Below are 17,844 nucleotides of genomic sequence, written 5' to 3'. Positions count from 1 at the left end.
TGCCATTGTGCTGCTGTGCCAACTAAGCGAGCGAATAATGACCATTATACCCCTAACTGACTGAAGACGGAAAAATTGAAATTACAATGACCATTAAACCCCTAACTGACTGAAGTCTGAAGACGGAAAATTGAAATTACAATTATACCCTTATCGATACCCTACGGCCTACACTAACTAAACCCTAACCTAACTTAACCATTTAGGTGGGTGATGAGATTCCGCCTTCACCTCCACCATACACAGAGGTGGTGAAGGAAGAATCCGTTCACCCATCGTCTTGCTCGACTCGCTGGATTACCAGGTAGGACGAAGATTTATGAACCGATTAGGAGGTTCGCTCATTGTATTTCTTCGATCCTTTATAAACTCTATTACATTCCCCCAGTGTTTGGCCACTGGCGATGGCAGGTTCCGGCAAGGTAGCTGTGTTTGTAAACGCATAATAAGTAGATTGAAGCTTATGAAAGCTTAACCATTTATTTGAGATAAAGGTGTGAAATGAAGATTTCTGGCAGAGAAAGTGTCGAATTTTGAAAGCTTCAAGTGGGTAGAAGTTGATTTTTCTCTTTCCAATTTTCCACCTGAGAAGATCAAGTAGAACACTATGTGGAAGAAGAGCGAGAGTGGAAAGGTTTTTATATGGCAAATGAGTTGCTTGAAAAAATAGTTGTTTCTGGTAAAGAAGAAGCAGGGGGCTCTGTCACTCACGAGTCACACCCGTTTTTCTCTTCTTGCTTCAGCGTTGCTTTCACCAACCCGATTCACAATTGCAGAACGGCTGCGCTATAAATTTACTCATTTTACGGTGGTGATGGGTGATTTCCGGCGATGGTGGGTGGTTTTCGGTGGTGATGGGTGATCTCAGGCGGTGGCTCAACTTAAAAAATAAAGAAGTCAACGGAATATTTTGTTGACATTTGAAAAACTATTTAAACTTTGGCAACGGTAATGACTGACGGAATGGACCTATATGTAATTTTGGCGAAGGGATTATGGGTTTTGTCGAAAAGTCTAGGCCTAGGGTGTATATATAAAATACTCAAATATTATATGGATTCTAATCTTCCAATTTTCAGGGAAGATTTTGATGCCACACAATATGTGTATTCGAAAAGAGACTGAGGAGGATTTGTTGGGTTTGGCATTTATGGTTTGTTGGTCTCATCTGACTTGCACACAATGAATTGATTTTTAGGGAAAATAATTGGGACCTAGGTATAGTTGTGGAAAAAGCTCTGAAGGCTTATACAGATTTTACTAATGCTCAAATCAAGCATTCTCTTCCTTTTGCAACTAGATTGAGATGTCAATATTGGACCTTCCTTCCTGTCTGGTCAGCTAAAATTGATCTGTGATTTTTCTTGGCTTTCCAAAGAATCTCGTGGGGGTTGTGGTTGCATTGTTCATGATTCTACCGGTGCCCCCTGCTGGCTCTGTCAATCCCATGTCAGTCTCATTCAGTTTTGGTGGGCGAAGCCATTGCTGTTTTAGAAGGTTTGTTAGTTGTGATGGAAGGTGGCTTTAGCAAGGTGATTGTTGAGACAAACAATTTGTCTCTTGCTCACATGATTAATTAGGAAATCCTCCTGCTTCTGAAAGTGGGCCCACTCATTAAAGACATTCAATACATTTGCTCTCTTTGGGTGGATTTTGTGGTTAATTCTATTTCTAGGGAGGCTAACTTAGTTGCTCATTCCTTAGTCAAGGATGGTCGTGTCTTTGGCAAACAAGACACGGTTTGGCCTATTTCCTCTCCCTAGCTTCTTGATCTTTGTAATCAAGTTGTCTAGGTGGTTGTTTGTCCTTTTGTTTATTTTAATGAATTTGTTTCTTACCAAAAAAAAAAAAAAGAAAAGAAAAGAGACTGAGGCACTCATGAACCACAATTGTGAACCACAATTGTAACCTAAGGTTACAGATATTAAAATGATTTTTCAGTAAAAATTGTTGGAGCAAAATTGTATTAGAAAATTGCCACCTCTCTCTTTCCCAAAGATAGATTCAACTTCAGTGCTGTGTATGGTCACGATCAAATTGAGTGGTCAAAGGTCAAAATCTCAACCACTCATTTTACTTTTTTTTTATTTATTATTATTATATTATATAAGTAGGTAAAGTTAAAAAAGTTTTTAAAAAATAATAAAAAATAAGAAATGGATGGTTGAGATCAAAATCTCAACCACTCATTCCATCCTCACCATATGCAACTCAGTGCTTATGCAGCACTAAAGCTCTATCCCAAAATACTGCTTGTATAAAAAACTTAAGCACTAGATTAGGATACCAATGGAGCATTCATATTTGAGGTGGGATGCTTTACTTAGACAAAGAGAATTGTAAGTTTCCACCACATATTTAAGAGTGGAATCTATCTCTAAATATTAATTTCTTTATTTTTTATTACTACACATTTAAGAACAAAGCTTACCTCTCACTCTTGAGTGTGGGGCTTCACAATTAAATGTGTTGAAAATAATGTGAGGAGTGCTCATTCTTCTTACCTAGGATGGAGGATCAAGATTCGTTCTTGTGATTCTCACTTTTGAGATTTGTAACTTTCTAGTTCTTGGATTAAAAAAATTACAAAATCAAACCATAGAAAATGATGTAACTCTGTTCAAGATTAGTGGGTGTCATTCATGTCACCATTATTAAGCCTTCACCAGAGAGGATTTGCTTTTTTCCACTCTTGTGGACCTTCACCGGCCAAATCCACTAAACAAAAAGTTAATGGTGTTGACTGTTGAGGTATGACATAATGAAGATTTGGAAGCTAATCAAGTTTTTTTTTCCTAGGTAATCAATGGGGTTTTGGAAGATAGAACATGAAGTCCAAAACAAGTGGTTTTCTCCTTTTTTTTATATTTTGTAATCCATCTCTCTCTCTGTTGTTGCAGGTTCCAATGGTGTTTTCCAGAGAGATGATGAAATGGTGATGAAGCCAGACCAGAACAAAATTTCTACAAGTTTGATCTACACATCTGTGACTTATGCTGCTGTCATAGTTGCTTCCTACTACCTTTGATAGGACTAGTTCTAGAGGTTCTCAATTGCTTCATGACTGAACCATTTATTAAGGGGATTGAAATTAAAGGCAACACAAATGGGAATGGTGATTGAAAGGCTGAAGTGGCTTGAAAGAATAATTAGAACACAAGGATTAAGTCTACATCTTTGCTTGGAAGCATGATTGTTAGTAAGAAAAAAATGGAAATATCTACTAATTAAACATGTATTAGGACTATTAGAACCTTAATCAATTTTCATGTCTAGATAATTAGTATAATGGTCACTTTCTTCATTTGATTGATGTGTCTCAAGGTGACAGCACATAAAGAGTCCACAACCCTATCATTCAAATAAAGATAGATGACGAAAAAGCTTATTGAGATGTGAAGCATTCAAATGGTTTCTTGATTGAAATGTCTTGTATGATGCTTATCTATCTAACCCTTATGAGAAACTTAATGAGAATCCAACTCAGCCAAGCTTTGTTTGTTTATGAAAGTGATGAGTTTTGGTTGAAGCTAAGCTAAGGATTCTCATCTTTTGAGTGGCTGTTGTTGGTTAAGGTAGGTAAAACCTTGTCTGGAAGCCCAAATTATAAAAAACCTAACAATGCCTTTCAATTTTCAATTTTTAAATTTTTTAATGGGGTTGGAGGGGGTTGGTTTAGAAAAACCCTGTAACACGGTGACTGTTATGTCAAAATTGGAGACCACCGGTCCAACCGCTGAGCCGGCGGTTCGGTTGTTGACTTGGGTGGTCGAACAGTGAATTGTCATTGGATAGGTCAATGATGGTTCAAGACTGATTAGTCACTGTTTGGTAGGGGTTTAAATGGATAACCGAAATCCGCATCCGCATCCGTATTCGTTTAAGGGGTATTTGAATCCGTCAAATTACTAATAAGATGTGGATATGGGTTCCCCTATCTTACCGATTATTATCCATCCGATAAAATTATCCGATTAAGTAACTTATTTAGATTTATTTTTCTTATTTTTATAAATTTTTTACTTGAGATATGTGATTATTTTTCTAGATTTTCTATGAAAATAGCTATTAAAGTTGCTAAATTCTTAAATTTCAAACTTAGCCCTCACAAACAAAATGATAAAAATGTAAACAGGTAGTCGAAAACTTGTACTCAATTTTTATTCATGTTCTTTTAGAAGAATCTACTTAAGAAAATAATTATCTGATTATCATCCGAATCCGATTAAATCCTTCCGAAAATCGATAGGATATTATCCGAATCCGTCAAAATATAATAGGATACAGATATAGTGTTACCACTATCCGATCCAAATCCGGTATGTTAGTGCTTGGCCATGCCTGACCACCGAGAACTAGAAGATGACTAGGATGCATTAAATGCAACATCCTTTGCTAGGTTGGGTGATAAATTCCTCACTTCAATGCCAGGTAATGGTACATATTATCTATTACTGATTTCCATGCCTCCGTTTTGATTTGCATAGACTCCGAAGTAAACCCTCGTTCAAAGTGATCATGCTTCTTATTCTAACATGAGCTTCGGAGGTAACTCACTAATCCAAGTGGTTAGCTGCTTTAATAGTGCACTCTTTTAAACATGTTTGACTCCAACACAAAGGGTTCAACCTTGGCTTGAAAACAAAGTTAGACTCGACAACAATAGTGACGATTACAGACTAATTCATTTTTGGGAAGAGAATGAGGAGATGATAATAAAGGTACCAAAAATTAATTTCATGTTAACAAGATGAAGGGTGGAAGAGATTGTCAGCCTATTTTTTAGATGATGAAACAGACCTCATTTTAGTATGGAATTAGGTAATATTGTTGAAATACATAAAATCCTTATATGAAACCAACTATTTCTTGGTTTAGCTTTGTAGGTGATTGAAACCAACTCTTTTTTATTTCTTCCATTAATTTTTGGTGTTTGAAACTGACACCCTCACTTGGAGTAGAACAATGGTTGATGTTCTCTGTATTCTGAAGGCTGTCACAGTAAAAACTGAGTAGATTTGGCTCTCACTGGCCTTGCCTGGGGTGAAAGCTACTTCTGGTAACTTGTATTCATCCAAATCTTTATAGGCAAGGAATGGAACACACCCAAGTCCAGCCCAATTCACTAAGGAAGGTGAACCATAATTTATGAAAATGACTACATGATCAAACTTCCTTTTTTTTCCTTCGAACCATAGTCAGGATTGTTGGATCTACCTCTTATCATGTATGACACATTCACACATCACATCAAACGAAAATAAAGGACGAATCATAAATCAAAGGAAAACCTATCTTAAGCATATCTCGAGTCCATCCTGACATTTTAATCATACTTTTCAATGGAGAGGTCATAGGTTCGACCTTTGCGGACAACAAAGCTTCATCTGGGGATGTAATCGAGGTGCGCACAAGCTAGCCGGATAAACCTTAGACACAAAACGAAAAAAAAAAAAAACTTTAATACGTGCTCGACAATGTGTTCACTTAGTCAATTAGAGATATATACAAGTTGAGTTTGAAAATTTTTTTAGCCAAGTATTCTACTAACCATCTCTAGGGATTACGTCAGTTTGCAATCACCAACCCTCCATAACTAAGATCTAGAATTCAAGAATTTTTGTCCCATTAACCCATGCACAGTGTTTTGTTTCAAGGTTAAAATCAGGGCTGGGTCATGGTAAATCAAGAGGGGTCGGGCTTAGGAGAACCCTAACTAGATACGATTTGGATTTAGGATTTAGGTCCTCAGGATTTAAATTGGGTTTAGAGTTTAGACTAATCCAACCCAACCTGGCCCATTAACACCCAAAAATCAAATCATCCAAAACCAGTGATCCTATGCAGTTTTTTGGAATATAACTTGTTGGAATCCGACTTAAGTCGACTACATTTGATGCAACTTTTGTAGCTTTGGTAAGGGGAATTCTGGTGGGTGAACTCCGGCAGGGGAAAAGCAGGCGGTGGAGGCAGTTTCCTCCAATAGGGAGACGGGGTCCGACAGTGTCCAGCGATGTTCAGAGGTTTCTGACAACGGATATGAAAAAAATGGGTGGAGGGAGATCACCCACCTAAGAATATTTGGATAATTTTTTTGCCCATAGGGCATTAGACAATTTAAAATATAAAATTTAAATAGTTTAAATAAAAATAAAGACAATTAGGTAATTTTATAATTATTTTAACAAATAAATTTACAATAGCAAAATCAAGAAGGTGCCGTGTAATTTTCTCTAGCTTTTTTGACTAGTACATCAAATCATACACGTGAAAGTAGTCAGTAAACTTGATTTGAATTACTGATTTCATCTTATTCTTCTGCTCCCCTAGTACTCAGAAGTCCAAGATTCTCTTTTTTATCCCTTTCATCGTTTCAAAGGTCCAAAGAAGGGTAATGGCGGCTACGGTTTTCCATAATCCGTAATCCGTATAACACAACTGGTTTCACAAGAAGGATATTTCCGTAAATAGATTGTTAAAAGAGAGGGCATTATGGAAAGAGAAAGAAGCAAGGAAGGTTAATTTAGGTAATAAACAGCACACTGAGACAAACACAGACACTCACACGTCAGAAAGTCCAATTTAGGTCTCTGGTTTATTATGAGAGATTAAATGAAAGTGAAAGCTAAACTCCGTAGAAATTTTTTTACACTACTTGGAGAACTGCAAAGGGATTTCAAAAATTGAAAACATTTTCAATCAGAGAATCTTTGCAGACGAGGATAACCTCCAGTAATCTGTCTTTTTCTCTCTCGTGTTCTGAGTAAAGCTACAAATTTCGAAGCAATAAGCCTAAAAAACTAGCAGCAACAAGGCTTCCGTTGTTCGATCGGCGATGGCGATCGTTGAAAAGCTTATGAAATTCAAGTATTACTACTTCTTTGGAGCTATTTTCTCGCTTTTGCTTCTGTTGCTGGTCCTGCTTGCGCCTAGATTCTTAGATTTGATCTTCTACTTTTGGCCTCTCTTACTCTCTACTGCTTTATGTCTCGCTGCTGTCGTTGTCTTTGGTTTGGTTTCTCCGATGGAACCTGAAGCTCTTGGAGAGAAAGCCGGAGAAGGTCTGTTAGATTTCGTTGCCGCAAGGCCGGCGCAAATGGAAGAGGAGGAGATCCCGAAATCTGAGAGTAAAGAAGAAACAGAGAAGACTACGAAATCTGAGAGGAAAAGAGAAGCGGTGGAGACCCCAAAATCTGAGAGTAAAGAAGAAACGGAATCTGAATCTCGAGTTTCAGATGAGTAAAGTAAAAACCCTAATTCTACTTTCCTCTTTCTCGAGTTCTCGTAACTTTAATTTCTTTCCCTTTTTTTTCTTCTTTCTTTTCCGTAGTGTTCGCTGGTTTTCTAAGCTTAGTGGAAGAAAATGGAAATGTAAATTTTCAGGAGATTATTATGAATATTATTATTATAATTTGCAATTATTATTCTTCGATGCCATTAATGGCATCATCTTCATCACTGCAATTATTTTTTCTGCCTTTTTGATCCGATCGACCTTTCTGGGGAAAATGGTTCTCCGCATAAGTATAGACACCCAATCAGAACACGAGATTGGGTATCTGGACTATGCCCCAGTAGGTTCTATAATGGACCATTCAATGATTCAATTATATCTTTTTACCAAAAAAAAAAAAATTTTAATTATATCTAATAGATGCATCAAAGGGTTGAGATGTATTTATAATTTTACATTAATTTTTTTATTTAATCACAATATTTTGATGTAATTTATAAATAGACCTCAGACAAATGTGAATTTTACTAGTAGACCCTAGACATGGAAGTGTGGATTCTGTGGAACACCCCCTTGGAGGTTATTTTTGTCTTTGTGTTTTTGTATTGAAAGCTCTGCACCGACATTATATTACTTCGTTACTTGTGTAATTATGTGAAGCCATTAAAATAATAATGATTTTCATTTTGTAAATGATGAACATTAGTTTTTAATTGGGCAGCGGTGGAATTACTCGATCAAGTTTTGGGTGAAATGTCTAATTACCTAATCTTGATTCGTAAACGTTTGGGTTTCCTGGTAGATACATAATACCTATTCGATGGCATTTATGTAATATTCTATAATCTCATGTGCCGATGTGCGCAAGGATTAGCTCTTGATATTACCAAAAAATAAAAAACTCTTGATATTCTTTTTGCTTTCGAAATCAGCGACAAGAAAACTGCAACCAAAAAAATCCACAACCACCACGTAAGCGCATTGCGCACGTCGTACCTTTCGGCGTTCTCATGTGAAGGAAATTCTTACCCACAAAATGTGAAAAAAAAAAGGGGGTTTGTCTTTTTTTCGTAAGCCTTTACACCTCAAGTGAGGCTTGAAAAAGACGAAAATACCCTCTTGTGTGCATAAAAACAAAAATGTCCCTCTTTAGGTTTTTTCTTTTAAAGTTTTTGCTCTTTAGTAGGGTGAACCATCTTCCTTCATCGGAAATTCACCACTGCTCCTCCCCTGCCGGCGACGAAACTGATGGTGCCACAACTGACGACATCAGGACCAGGACCAAAGCCTTGAGTTCACATAAAATCCAACAAGCACTAGCCTTGTCAAACCAATTTTTCTTACATAAAATCTTGATGAGGATGTTGTAGGTCTCTAAATTGGGAGAAACCCCAGAGGTTTCAAAATACTGGAAGAATTTCTTAGCATAGTCCCATTGGTTCAACCTAACGAAAGCATTAAGAAGGAAATTGTAAGATCAAATCCCTGGTTGACACTCAAAGATATTGTCCATCCGGTGGAAGACTACTATCCGGTACCGAGTTCTTCGAGTAAACCTTGATGGTCGACAAGGCAACATCTTCTGAGCACTTGCATTGCTGAACTTGGATGAGGTCGATAAGCCGAGTCACCCGAAGCGGTCTCAATGGCTAGCGTTTGATTCGGACGTGCATTACATAAGGTTTTGAGATAATCGGGAGAAACAGATGCCACTAGAAATCAAAACCTTTTGTATAAAAGTTTGGAACCACGACCAGGGGGAGGGTTAGTAAACGCATTTCTCAGCTATCAAAAGTCCCAAACTTAGATGGCTCCTTCAAATTTTGGAGAAGAATAATCAGGCCTCAAGTGATGGGATATTGGGAAGGACAGTGGGTTGCCGAGTTCTTCGTTCGGGGGGGGTGCGATTAATCGTAAGTTGGGGTAAATAGCGGAACTATTCTCTTTTTGTTTTACAAAAATTTTGCCTTTTCCAATCTTCACTTGCCTCTTGAATGGGTTTCATTTATTTATTTATTATTATTTGGATTTTAGGCGCAGAATTTCTACCCCTTAACAAAAAAATAAAATAAAAATTTAAACCCCTAGTAAAGGGGTCGAAAGGAGAAAAAACTGTACTTTTAAGTATAAACTTTTTGTCAACAGAATAACGAATTATTAAATTAACAATTTAGTAGTGTCAAGACATTTCTATTTATTCTTTTTTCTTATAATAACTTAAAAATAAGTTAAATATTAATTTTTGTTGGCTTTGTTTGATTAGATAGAAAATTAATTTTTTGTATCTAAAATTTAATTTTGCAATCATATTAATTTGATTTTAAAAGTAACAAATACACTGTATGTACCTCTTTTATTTTATTTTTTTTGTAATCTAATATCCTATTTTATAGGGGTAAATAATTATGTAGGTAACCAATTAATAAAATCTTATTTTATTCCTGAATGAAGCACCAATTATTTGGTTGAATACCACTTTATGACTCAAACTCTAATTAACAATGCGAATGTCATCAAATGTTTTTTCTACTCAAAAGAAAATAACCATTTAAAAAAAAAAGACAACACTTTTATGTAAGAGATAATAGTTTAAATCCTTTCAGGTCGGGATAAAGCCACATCTATATTAATTATTTAACATTTCTTTGAGAATATAATTAATGTGCCCGTAAGCATTCAAAAAGTTTAGTTGGTTCTTTCACTAACAAAGGACAATTCAAAAACCATTTGTCTTTCCTTTCCATATAAAATGACCTTAGTACCTTCATATGCATGAAAAATTTATTGTGAATCTATGCGTTTCTCCGTGCCAAGTCCAGATCCATGTGCATCCCATCGCTTGTGGACCATAGACTACAAAAGAGGCCACAGGGATATTAGTAATGGATCCCATTTCTTAAATAAAATAATTTTTTTATCATTGTCACCTGTGGGCCCCATTTGTATGTGGTTATAAAGCAGTTGGGGAACACTCTATGCTCCTCGTCAAGGTAGATAATCTAATTAAAAATTAGTATTTTACATCACTCTCTGAGTCTCTGGTTGGTTTGGATTTTTCCACAAACCCGATAAGTTGAATTCGGACCGACAAAATTATAAAAAAAAAAAAAAAAAATCAAACCGAGCCAGAAAAGGTTCTATCGAACCCGATCTGTACGATCCAACCAAATGACTCTGCTACCGCAAAATTGGAATACAAGTGCCACGTGGCTTCTTACATGTTCTCACATCGCACCGTCTCAGTAAAGCTTGGGTTCTCAATTCAAAGCAAACTTCAAACCCGCGCTTTCCTCCTGGTTTTCCTCATTTCCCTAACGCCTCGCATGAAATGGAGGGAAGAGATTTGAGCTCAAAATCCTGCGACCTGCTCAAGAAAATCAGAGGTAACGTATGAATTGAAGCAACCTTCAATGTGATTACTAAAGGTTTTGTGGCTTTTTTTTCCATCAATTTTGTTTACTTCGATCTGGCATTCCAATTGTAAACTTAAGGTTCCATTAAATGTTTGCAGAGTTCACTAGATCTCTTCTTTCAGATCTCTGCAGGGGGAAGTCCCCACTGATTGCCCTGGATCGCTACAGGAACTATTGCTCGGATCCTTCTGGAAAATGGTAGATTGCTTTTTACGTACCTGATTATTAGTTTAGTTCGCCTAATCCAAATGTCAAATCAGTGTTGTGGTTTACTAGTAGAATTTGATTAATACCAGCACAAATGATTTGGAAACCGAATTTAGTTATCATTTTATGGTATAAACCAGTAGTAGCGATCGTCGATTTCAAATAGAACGTTACTTGTATTCATGGCAACGTCATTATGGACGTCGCTATTCGCACATGGTGCAGAGATCCGAAGCTAATGGCACAGGGACGACCATACACTACCAGAGGCAATGCTGGAAAAAGTGAAAACAATCACTGTCTTCTATGTTTCTTTATAGATGTTTCTTACTGTGGTGGGACAATTCAGAGTAGCATTGTCTTATCCTTTATCTCAAATGTAACAATTCATGTGTGCAGCTGTTGCAGCTCTGATTTGTACAAGGGCAAGGAGATACTCTCGTTTCAAAGGGAATGCCATGTGTATCGACTGGGTGGGTTATCATTTGTGTATATGTTATGACTGTTGGCAATGTGTTCGCTATCTGAGATGGTTACAGATACAAACAGAGACTAATGAGATACTTTAGTCTTCCTCTTTCCTTTCAGATGTTTTGCTAAGGGTGCTACACATTGTTCAACAACTGCTGCAAGAAAACAAGCATGGATCAAAGAGAGATATATACTACATGCATCCATCTATATTTCTGGGTAACTCCTTTCTCATCTTCCTTGTCCCAATTTTGTATTGCTATGACATGTTCTCTGTAAGATGCATTGTATGATTACCAGCATCATGGAGTTAAATGCAATGATAAGTTTTATTTGTCAGGAAATAGTTGCTTCTCGCTTGAATAAATACTATTGATGGTGAATTTTCAATAGATCAAGGTTCCCAGATTTGTTGCGTTTTTTGTCTAACCTTCTTGTTTCTTTCAATTGCAGAACAGTCAGTTGTAGATCGGGCAATCAATGATATATGCATCCTTTTAAAATGCAGTCGTCATAACCTGAATGTGGTATGCACTGCTACCAATTTTACAATGGGCATGCTCTAATCCATTAATTCTTCCCATGCCTCATTTTGATGGTCCAATATTTTTCCCAAGAAAGTTTACACTAGATCAAAGCTGCTCTGCTTTTGATAACTTGAGTTCCATTATATCAATGGAAATTAGTACAGGGGCAATCCTGAATCCTGAATCCTGAAGTTGGAATTTTAAGGTGTATCTAACAAGCTAATAGCTACAAATTATTTACATTAACAGATAGGTGGAACAGTGGCAGATGAGGGTTTCAGGATTCTTTCCAGAACCTGTTGCGGTTGAATTTCTATTCTGAGAATATCTACTGCATGTCTTATCTTTTGGCAGGTCTCTGTTGGAAAAGGGTAGGTTCCGACTATTTACAGAAGTCTATCATGCATGGAGGAAGGGAATGTCTGTAACCATTTACTTCTCTCTTTTTTCCTCTTACTTAGATCTCCTTCTAAGCATGTAAGCACGTATTAGGAGCTGCAGATTGATAACCTTAGCTTTTAACTAGTATTGTAAATAACTTTCCCAAATAGAGACATCTACAAAGTTAGCCATTTAGCCATAATCAACCCATCCAGTGGCTTTGATCCAAGAAGAGTCTTATTCATCTATTAATTTCCCCTGTAACCAAAATTCCATGGGATCTCCATATGGGAGAGGCTATTGCAAACCCCAAAACGTAATGTGCTCAATCTATTCACTGTTGTGGTTTTCTACGAGGACAATTATTTCTTATGAACTCTTATGCAATGTTTCCGGTTCAATCCATTGTGTGATGTATCTTCTTACACTGTGAGTAGCATACATTCTCAATTTGTCCCTCATTAGAGGAACGGTAGTTCCAAAAGGGGAGAGACAAAAATGAGAAAATGTTAATCTATCGTTGAACCTCATTCGCTATGTCATTCTGACTGTTATGTTTATTGCTCATCGTCTGACTCCAACATAACTATTCATCTACACAACTTTTCCCCATTTTGTGACTGCTATTCTATTTGTTGTGATAATGGATTGTGGACTGTTTATTGTTTCCTAGGTTGGTGATGGGATGGTTTAGGTTTTATGAGGGAAGAAGGAAATTTGATTGCATAAAGAGTCCTTGCACTGTAAGAACAGATAATGGCAATCCAATTTTTATATTTTTTTTTTTGTTGGATGAATTAATGGCAGTCCAACTTATGTAGGCATATGTGTGAAATAATCCCACTGAGATCCAGAAAACATGATGATTTTGCAGGTCCATCCTGTTCCTGTATATGTAGAAGAAGTGACAGGTATCAAAGTTGATCACAAGAACAAAAGCAATAACTAGATGGTTTAATGGTCAATTTGCTCAAAATTAATATTAACCACTTTGCTAGTTTGTGATAAAGGCAACCCGACTTATAATAACCATTTTGCTAGTCTGTTCAAGTCACTCTTTAAACCAGTTTGTGCCTGAAATTCATCTGCTTCAATATTTTTCTGCATGGCTATGTAGTTCCAAAATATATTCTGCTACTTACCGGACAAATTATGTATCCCACTTTAATCTTTGATATACTCATGAATTATATCATTAACATTTTACCTGGTTATGCTTTAATCTTGCCTTCACAAATTTGAAACTCAAGCATGTTGTATCATTATCAAGTTTTGCTTTGGACTCTGTAATACAGGCATAATGAGCATTGCGGAGTATATCCTAGTTGTTGAAAAAGAAACAGGTAAAACTGAACATAAGTTTGCATCATCATCAACAATTCCCTCGTACAAATTGGTTCACTTGCTTCAGATTTGCAACTGCAGTGTTCCAAAGGTTGGCTAATGATGGGTTTTGTAGTACAAACCGTTGTATCATCATCACGGTATGCTTGGTCATTTAATATCTCCCTGTAAATGCTCAGACTTGAAATGATGTCAATTGTTTGATTTTAGGGAAGAGGATATCCTGATGTTCCCACAAGGAGGTAAGTCATGGTTGTTGATTTCTTGTATTCCTTTTCCCGTTTTGTAGAAGTCAAGAATACTTTTTAAGAGATAAATTATTGTGGAACAGATTTCTGCGTCTTCTTGTTGAAAAATTGTGTCTGCCAGCCTACTGCTTGGTTGATTGTGATCCATATGGTTTTGACATCTTGACGACTTACCGATTTGGTTCTATGGTAAGTTTCCTCAATGTTAATTGCATTATCATCCATTGAGCATTTACTCGGTGCAAGGGAAGTTCTAATTGCAAAACCTGAAAAGTTTTAATCTACTCTCTGATGTATTATAATTGCTGACTACTTAAAACTTGCCTCCTTAGTAGCAAATGGCATATGATGCAAAATTTATGCGTGTAACTGAGTTGCGTTGGCTAGGAGCTTTCCCTTCAGATCCAAAGAGATATTGCCTTCCAGAACAGTGCCTTCTTCCTTTGACAACAGAAGGTAAGACCTTGCTGTTAAGTTCATCATTTTAACTTCTAGAACAGAAAGTTCACTGTTTCAATTTCATGTTCTGAGTCCTGGCTTTCTGTCAGATAAGAGAAGAGCCGAAGGATTGTTACAGAGATGCTACTTGCAACGAGAAGAACCACAGTGGAGGTTGATACTATGACTTTTCTATTATGCCTATTTCTTGCAGAGCTTAAATGGATTATTCCTGCTGATAAAATATGGTACTTCTCCATCATAGGTTGGAACTAGAGATGATGCTTCAAGGGGGAGTAAAGTTTGAAATTGAAGCATTGTCTGTATCCTCTATTTCCTTCTTGTCCGAAACATACATTCCATCAAAAATTCAAGGTCTATTATATATCTGAATGTTAGCAAATACTTTCTCTGTTTTTTGCCAATAGAAAATAAACCACAGAAACCATCATAGTGAAGACAATCATTTTGCAAATATGAGAATACTGAAACTCAATCTCAAAGTGTACATACCCTTCATTGTATGTTAAATAAGTTAAATCTACACAACACATGATCCTGGAAATTGGCTTTTTCAGATACAACACCATACATACATAACATCGCAGTCTTCAAATCCCTGTGAAATGTACGAACAAAAAAAAAATCTCCGAGAAAGCATGAATTAACTCCCTGATTGAGATGATTGTGCAAGCTCTAAATCCGATACTGACAATGTCCCAGACTGATCATAATCAAGATTCTCAAATTGCTCCATTAAGAGAGATACATCTTCTTGTTTGACCTTCCCCATCTCTTTGAGCTTATATAGGATGAATTCTGCAGCACTGTGAAGAAATGGAACCGAAATAAGATATGAAAATATGAACATCACAGAAAAACCAAAACAACTATATGAGACTGTAACCGAGAGATGGATAAGAGAATATAAAAGATAAGACCACCAATATAAATGAATTCAGAGAGAAGAAACCTCTGTAAAGTCCATGGAATGATTTGACTTTTTTCTGTAATGTACTTATTGTGTTCAAAGCAGTGCAAATTCAACATACCTCAGAACCCTATCATCATCGAGATCACCTGCCTCAAGATCTGTGTATGTCATCTTCTTTTCCAGAACCCATTTGACCAGCAACTGTTGCCGCCGTTCAGTATTTAGCTCTGCTAAGTATAGAAAGAACTGAGCTATGCAAATGGTACTTGCCAATATCCAAAACACAGCAAACACTCGTCCCATTTCAGTTGAGAAGCTCTGGTCACCATACCCTAATGTTGTAATAGTAGAACAAACACAGTAGAAGGCATCAACAAGATCAAGCTTCTCAACTTTGTATAAGAAGATTGTCCCAACTAATATTAGCAACAAAATAATGATCAAGGTCAGAACAAACTTGTACTTCACTCTGTTGGATTCAATTTCTTTCAGAATCTCCCTTTCTCCAGTTTTTTGATGTATGTGGAGTGCTCTAACTAACAGAATTTCTTGTTTTTCTACAAGATAATCTGCTGCTTTACTAAGTATTAACCCAACAACAGCCATACCAGAGAAGACAAATGCACAAGCAAGCAGTTTGGTTAATTTGCTATTTGGGACAAGATCTCCATATCCAACTGTGGTCATTGTGACAACACAGAAATAGACGGCATCAAGAACATCATTTGTTTTCTTGCCACCGATCTGGTTCCTTACGAGGAAGAAACAGAGAGTGCCAACACCAAGGTAGACAAACAACAATGATATTACTCGCACAAAACTTGGATTTAAATTCCCAAAGATGGATGGGGGACGTGGAAGAGAATCCTTACAGTTCTTCTCTGGCTGGAGAGACTCTGGTGGCGGAGCACTTTTACAGCGCCGGAATCTTACTTTCTTGTTGGTTTGATTTTGATTTGGTTGGGGGGATTGATCTAATAATCCTGAAAGCAGAGACTGTTCGCCGTCTGCATTGGCCATTGAAGATCTACTATGAACAAAACCTTCTTCAGTCTTGGATTTCTATCTGTAACTTGGCTTACGGTTGAACGGTCATCCTTTGAAGGCCAGAAACCCTATTATCATGAAGATTTGCTCAGTACAAGCGACAGAATCAGAGTTTTCAGACGACAGGGGTTTGTGATTCTGGGTATCTAAAATGTCCGACCGTTATCTCGAAGATGGTTCTACTTGTACCCTGTTACAAGAAGGAGAAGAAAACAAAGGCTAGTGGTGAAAAAAAGTTTAAACGATGACTTTCTTCTCCGGTATGAAAGAGGAGAGGGACCCAGAACATTTAAAAATGATATTCCTCTAGAATGACCTCGCACCATCGTGCAGGTTAGCAAGTGGATTTGCCTCACAAATTCCTCATTGGACGCGGTTTTCAAACGGCTTTTACGAATACTGGACCCGGAGTGTAGATTGCATGGTTTGAGCCGGCTCACAAGGTCAACGGTCACATTCTTAGGTATAGCTTTTTTAACACATTATAGGACCTATTAGGTCACATCTCTAATTTATTTTAGAGCAAATTACATGATACTTTCTATAGAGGGGTAAAACTTTTAACTACTCGTTATTATCTCTTAAATTACATGGCACCCACACTAAAAATTACTAGTTACATTAAGTTATATTTTTAGTTAGGTGGATGTGTAAAATGATTAAAATATATTTATTTATGTTTAAAGTATTTAAAATAATTCACCCAACTCTTTGATAATTCCTTCACCCATTTTCTACCTCTACCACTCTTTCTGCCAAATTGTTGTTGTGTTATTGATTGTGCTTGATTTAGCGTTGCAAGAGAGGGGATGAAACTGTGGGTGTAGAAAAATAGAGAGATCTTCACCAGCAATGGCAAACCCTAAGGTTTTCTTTGATATGTTTGTCGGCGGTGCTTCGTCGGTCGAATCGTCATGGAGCATGTCACTCGTCGTACCACAGAGAACTTGCATGTTCTTTGCACTGGAGAGAAGGGAACTGGCCAAAGTGGCAAGCCCCTGCACTACAAGGGATCGGCCTTCCACCGTGTGATCCCAAGTTTCATGTGCCAAGGAGGAGATTTTACAGCTGAAAATGGTACCGGCGGTGAGTCCATCTATGGTGCTAAGTTTGCCAATGAGAACTTTGTCAAGAAACACACTTGACCTGGCATCCCTCTCCATGGCCAACGTTGGACCTAACACCAACGAACTACACTGTGACTGTATGGAGGGGTGGTTAGAGAAGAGGGGGAATGGGTTGCTTGGGGTATTTTAGTAATTTAGTATAAGAGAGGGTATTTTCATAATTTTACTTCAGTTGTGTGATTGATAAATTTATAGTGAGAGTATTAGTGTAATTTTTGAATCCAATGGGAGTATTATCGTCATTTTCATACCCAGAGGGTATGTAGGCAATTCGAAAATCAAATGTTAAATGCTCTAAATATAAGTAAGGGTATTTTGATCTTTTTACACATCTACTTAACTGAAAATGTAATCTGTTGTCCGTTGGTAACTTATAATTTTGAGTGTTAGTGCCATGTAATTTAAGAGGTAATAGTGGGTGGTCAAGAGTTTTATTACTCCCTTTATAGTCGGATGATGTGTAATCTGCTCTT

General features: G+C 37.0%; 2 protein-coding genes across 3 annotated transcripts; one reads left to right on the top strand and one right to left on the bottom strand.

Moving 5' to 3' along the window:
* Positions 1 to 10,482: 10,482 nt before the first annotated feature.
* On the top strand, positions 10,483 to 15,843 carry ATSPO11-1 (Spo11/DNA topoisomerase VI, subunit A protein). 2 transcript variants are annotated; one of them, XM_089137281.1, is made up of 16 exons: positions 10,483 to 10,617; positions 10,746 to 10,845; positions 11,254 to 11,327; positions 11,443 to 11,544; positions 11,779 to 11,852; positions 12,207 to 12,223; positions 12,907 to 12,976; positions 13,108 to 13,144; positions 13,529 to 13,576; positions 13,659 to 13,717; positions 13,788 to 13,819; positions 13,909 to 14,014; positions 14,161 to 14,281; positions 14,374 to 14,437; positions 14,529 to 14,638; positions 15,762 to 15,843. In XM_089137281.1, the coding sequence occupies exons 1-16, from the start codon at positions 10,563 to 10,565 to the stop codon at positions 15,779 to 15,781; spliced, it is 1,089 nt and encodes a 362-aa protein (XP_088993407.1). In that variant the 5' UTR covers positions 10,483 to 10,562; the 3' UTR covers positions 15,782 to 15,843. The 2 variants fall into 2 exon arrangements, with proteins under 2 accessions (XP_088993407.1, XP_088993408.1); XM_089137282.1 differs by lacking the exon at positions 15,762 to 15,843 and having other exon boundaries at positions 14,529 to 14,655.
* Positions 14,379 to 16,226, bottom strand: KCO1 (Outward rectifying potassium channel protein). The gene is made up of 2 exons (XM_089137283.1): positions 15,316 to 16,226; positions 14,379 to 15,090 (listed from the first exon to the last, which is right to left on the bottom strand). Exons 1-2 carry the CDS (start codon positions 16,215 to 16,217, stop codon positions 14,928 to 14,930), a joined length of 1,065 nt encoding a protein of 354 aa, XP_088993409.1. The 5' UTR covers positions 16,218 to 16,226; the 3' UTR covers positions 14,379 to 14,927.
* Positions 16,227 to 17,844: the final 1,618 nt, after the last annotated feature.

This window comes from Hakea prostrata, chromosome 10 (assembly GCF_041222555.1).
Source record: "Hakea prostrata isolate BN-2017 chromosome 10, UWA_Hpros_2, whole genome shotgun sequence".
NCBI classification, from domain to species: Eukaryota; Viridiplantae; Streptophyta; class Magnoliopsida; order Proteales; family Proteaceae; genus Hakea; species Hakea prostrata.
This window is presented reverse-complemented; position numbering and strand designations above follow the sequence as displayed.

Bases quoted from the DNA above. Each gene is read 5' to 3' on its own strand.
- KCO1 (XM_089137283.1), bottom strand. From the start codon at position 16,217: ATGGCCAATGCAGACGGCGAACAGTCTCTGCTTTCAGGATTATTAGAT. The intron at 15,091-15,315 runs GTATGTTGAATT...ATTTCTTCACAG, and splicing joins GATGATGATAGGGTTCTGAG to TGCTGCAGAATTCATCCTAT.
- ATSPO11-1 (XM_089137281.1), top strand. From the start codon at position 10,563: ATGGAGGGAAGAGATTTGAGCTCAAAATCCTGCGACCTGCTCAAGAAA. The intron at 11,328-11,442 runs GTGGGTTATCAT...CTTTCCTTTCAG, and splicing joins ATGCCATGTGTATCGACTGG to ATGTTTTGCTAAGGGTGCTA. The intron at 11,545-11,778 runs GTAACTCCTTTC...TTTCAATTGCAG, and splicing joins GCATCCATCTATATTTCTGG to AACAGTCAGTTGTAGATCGG.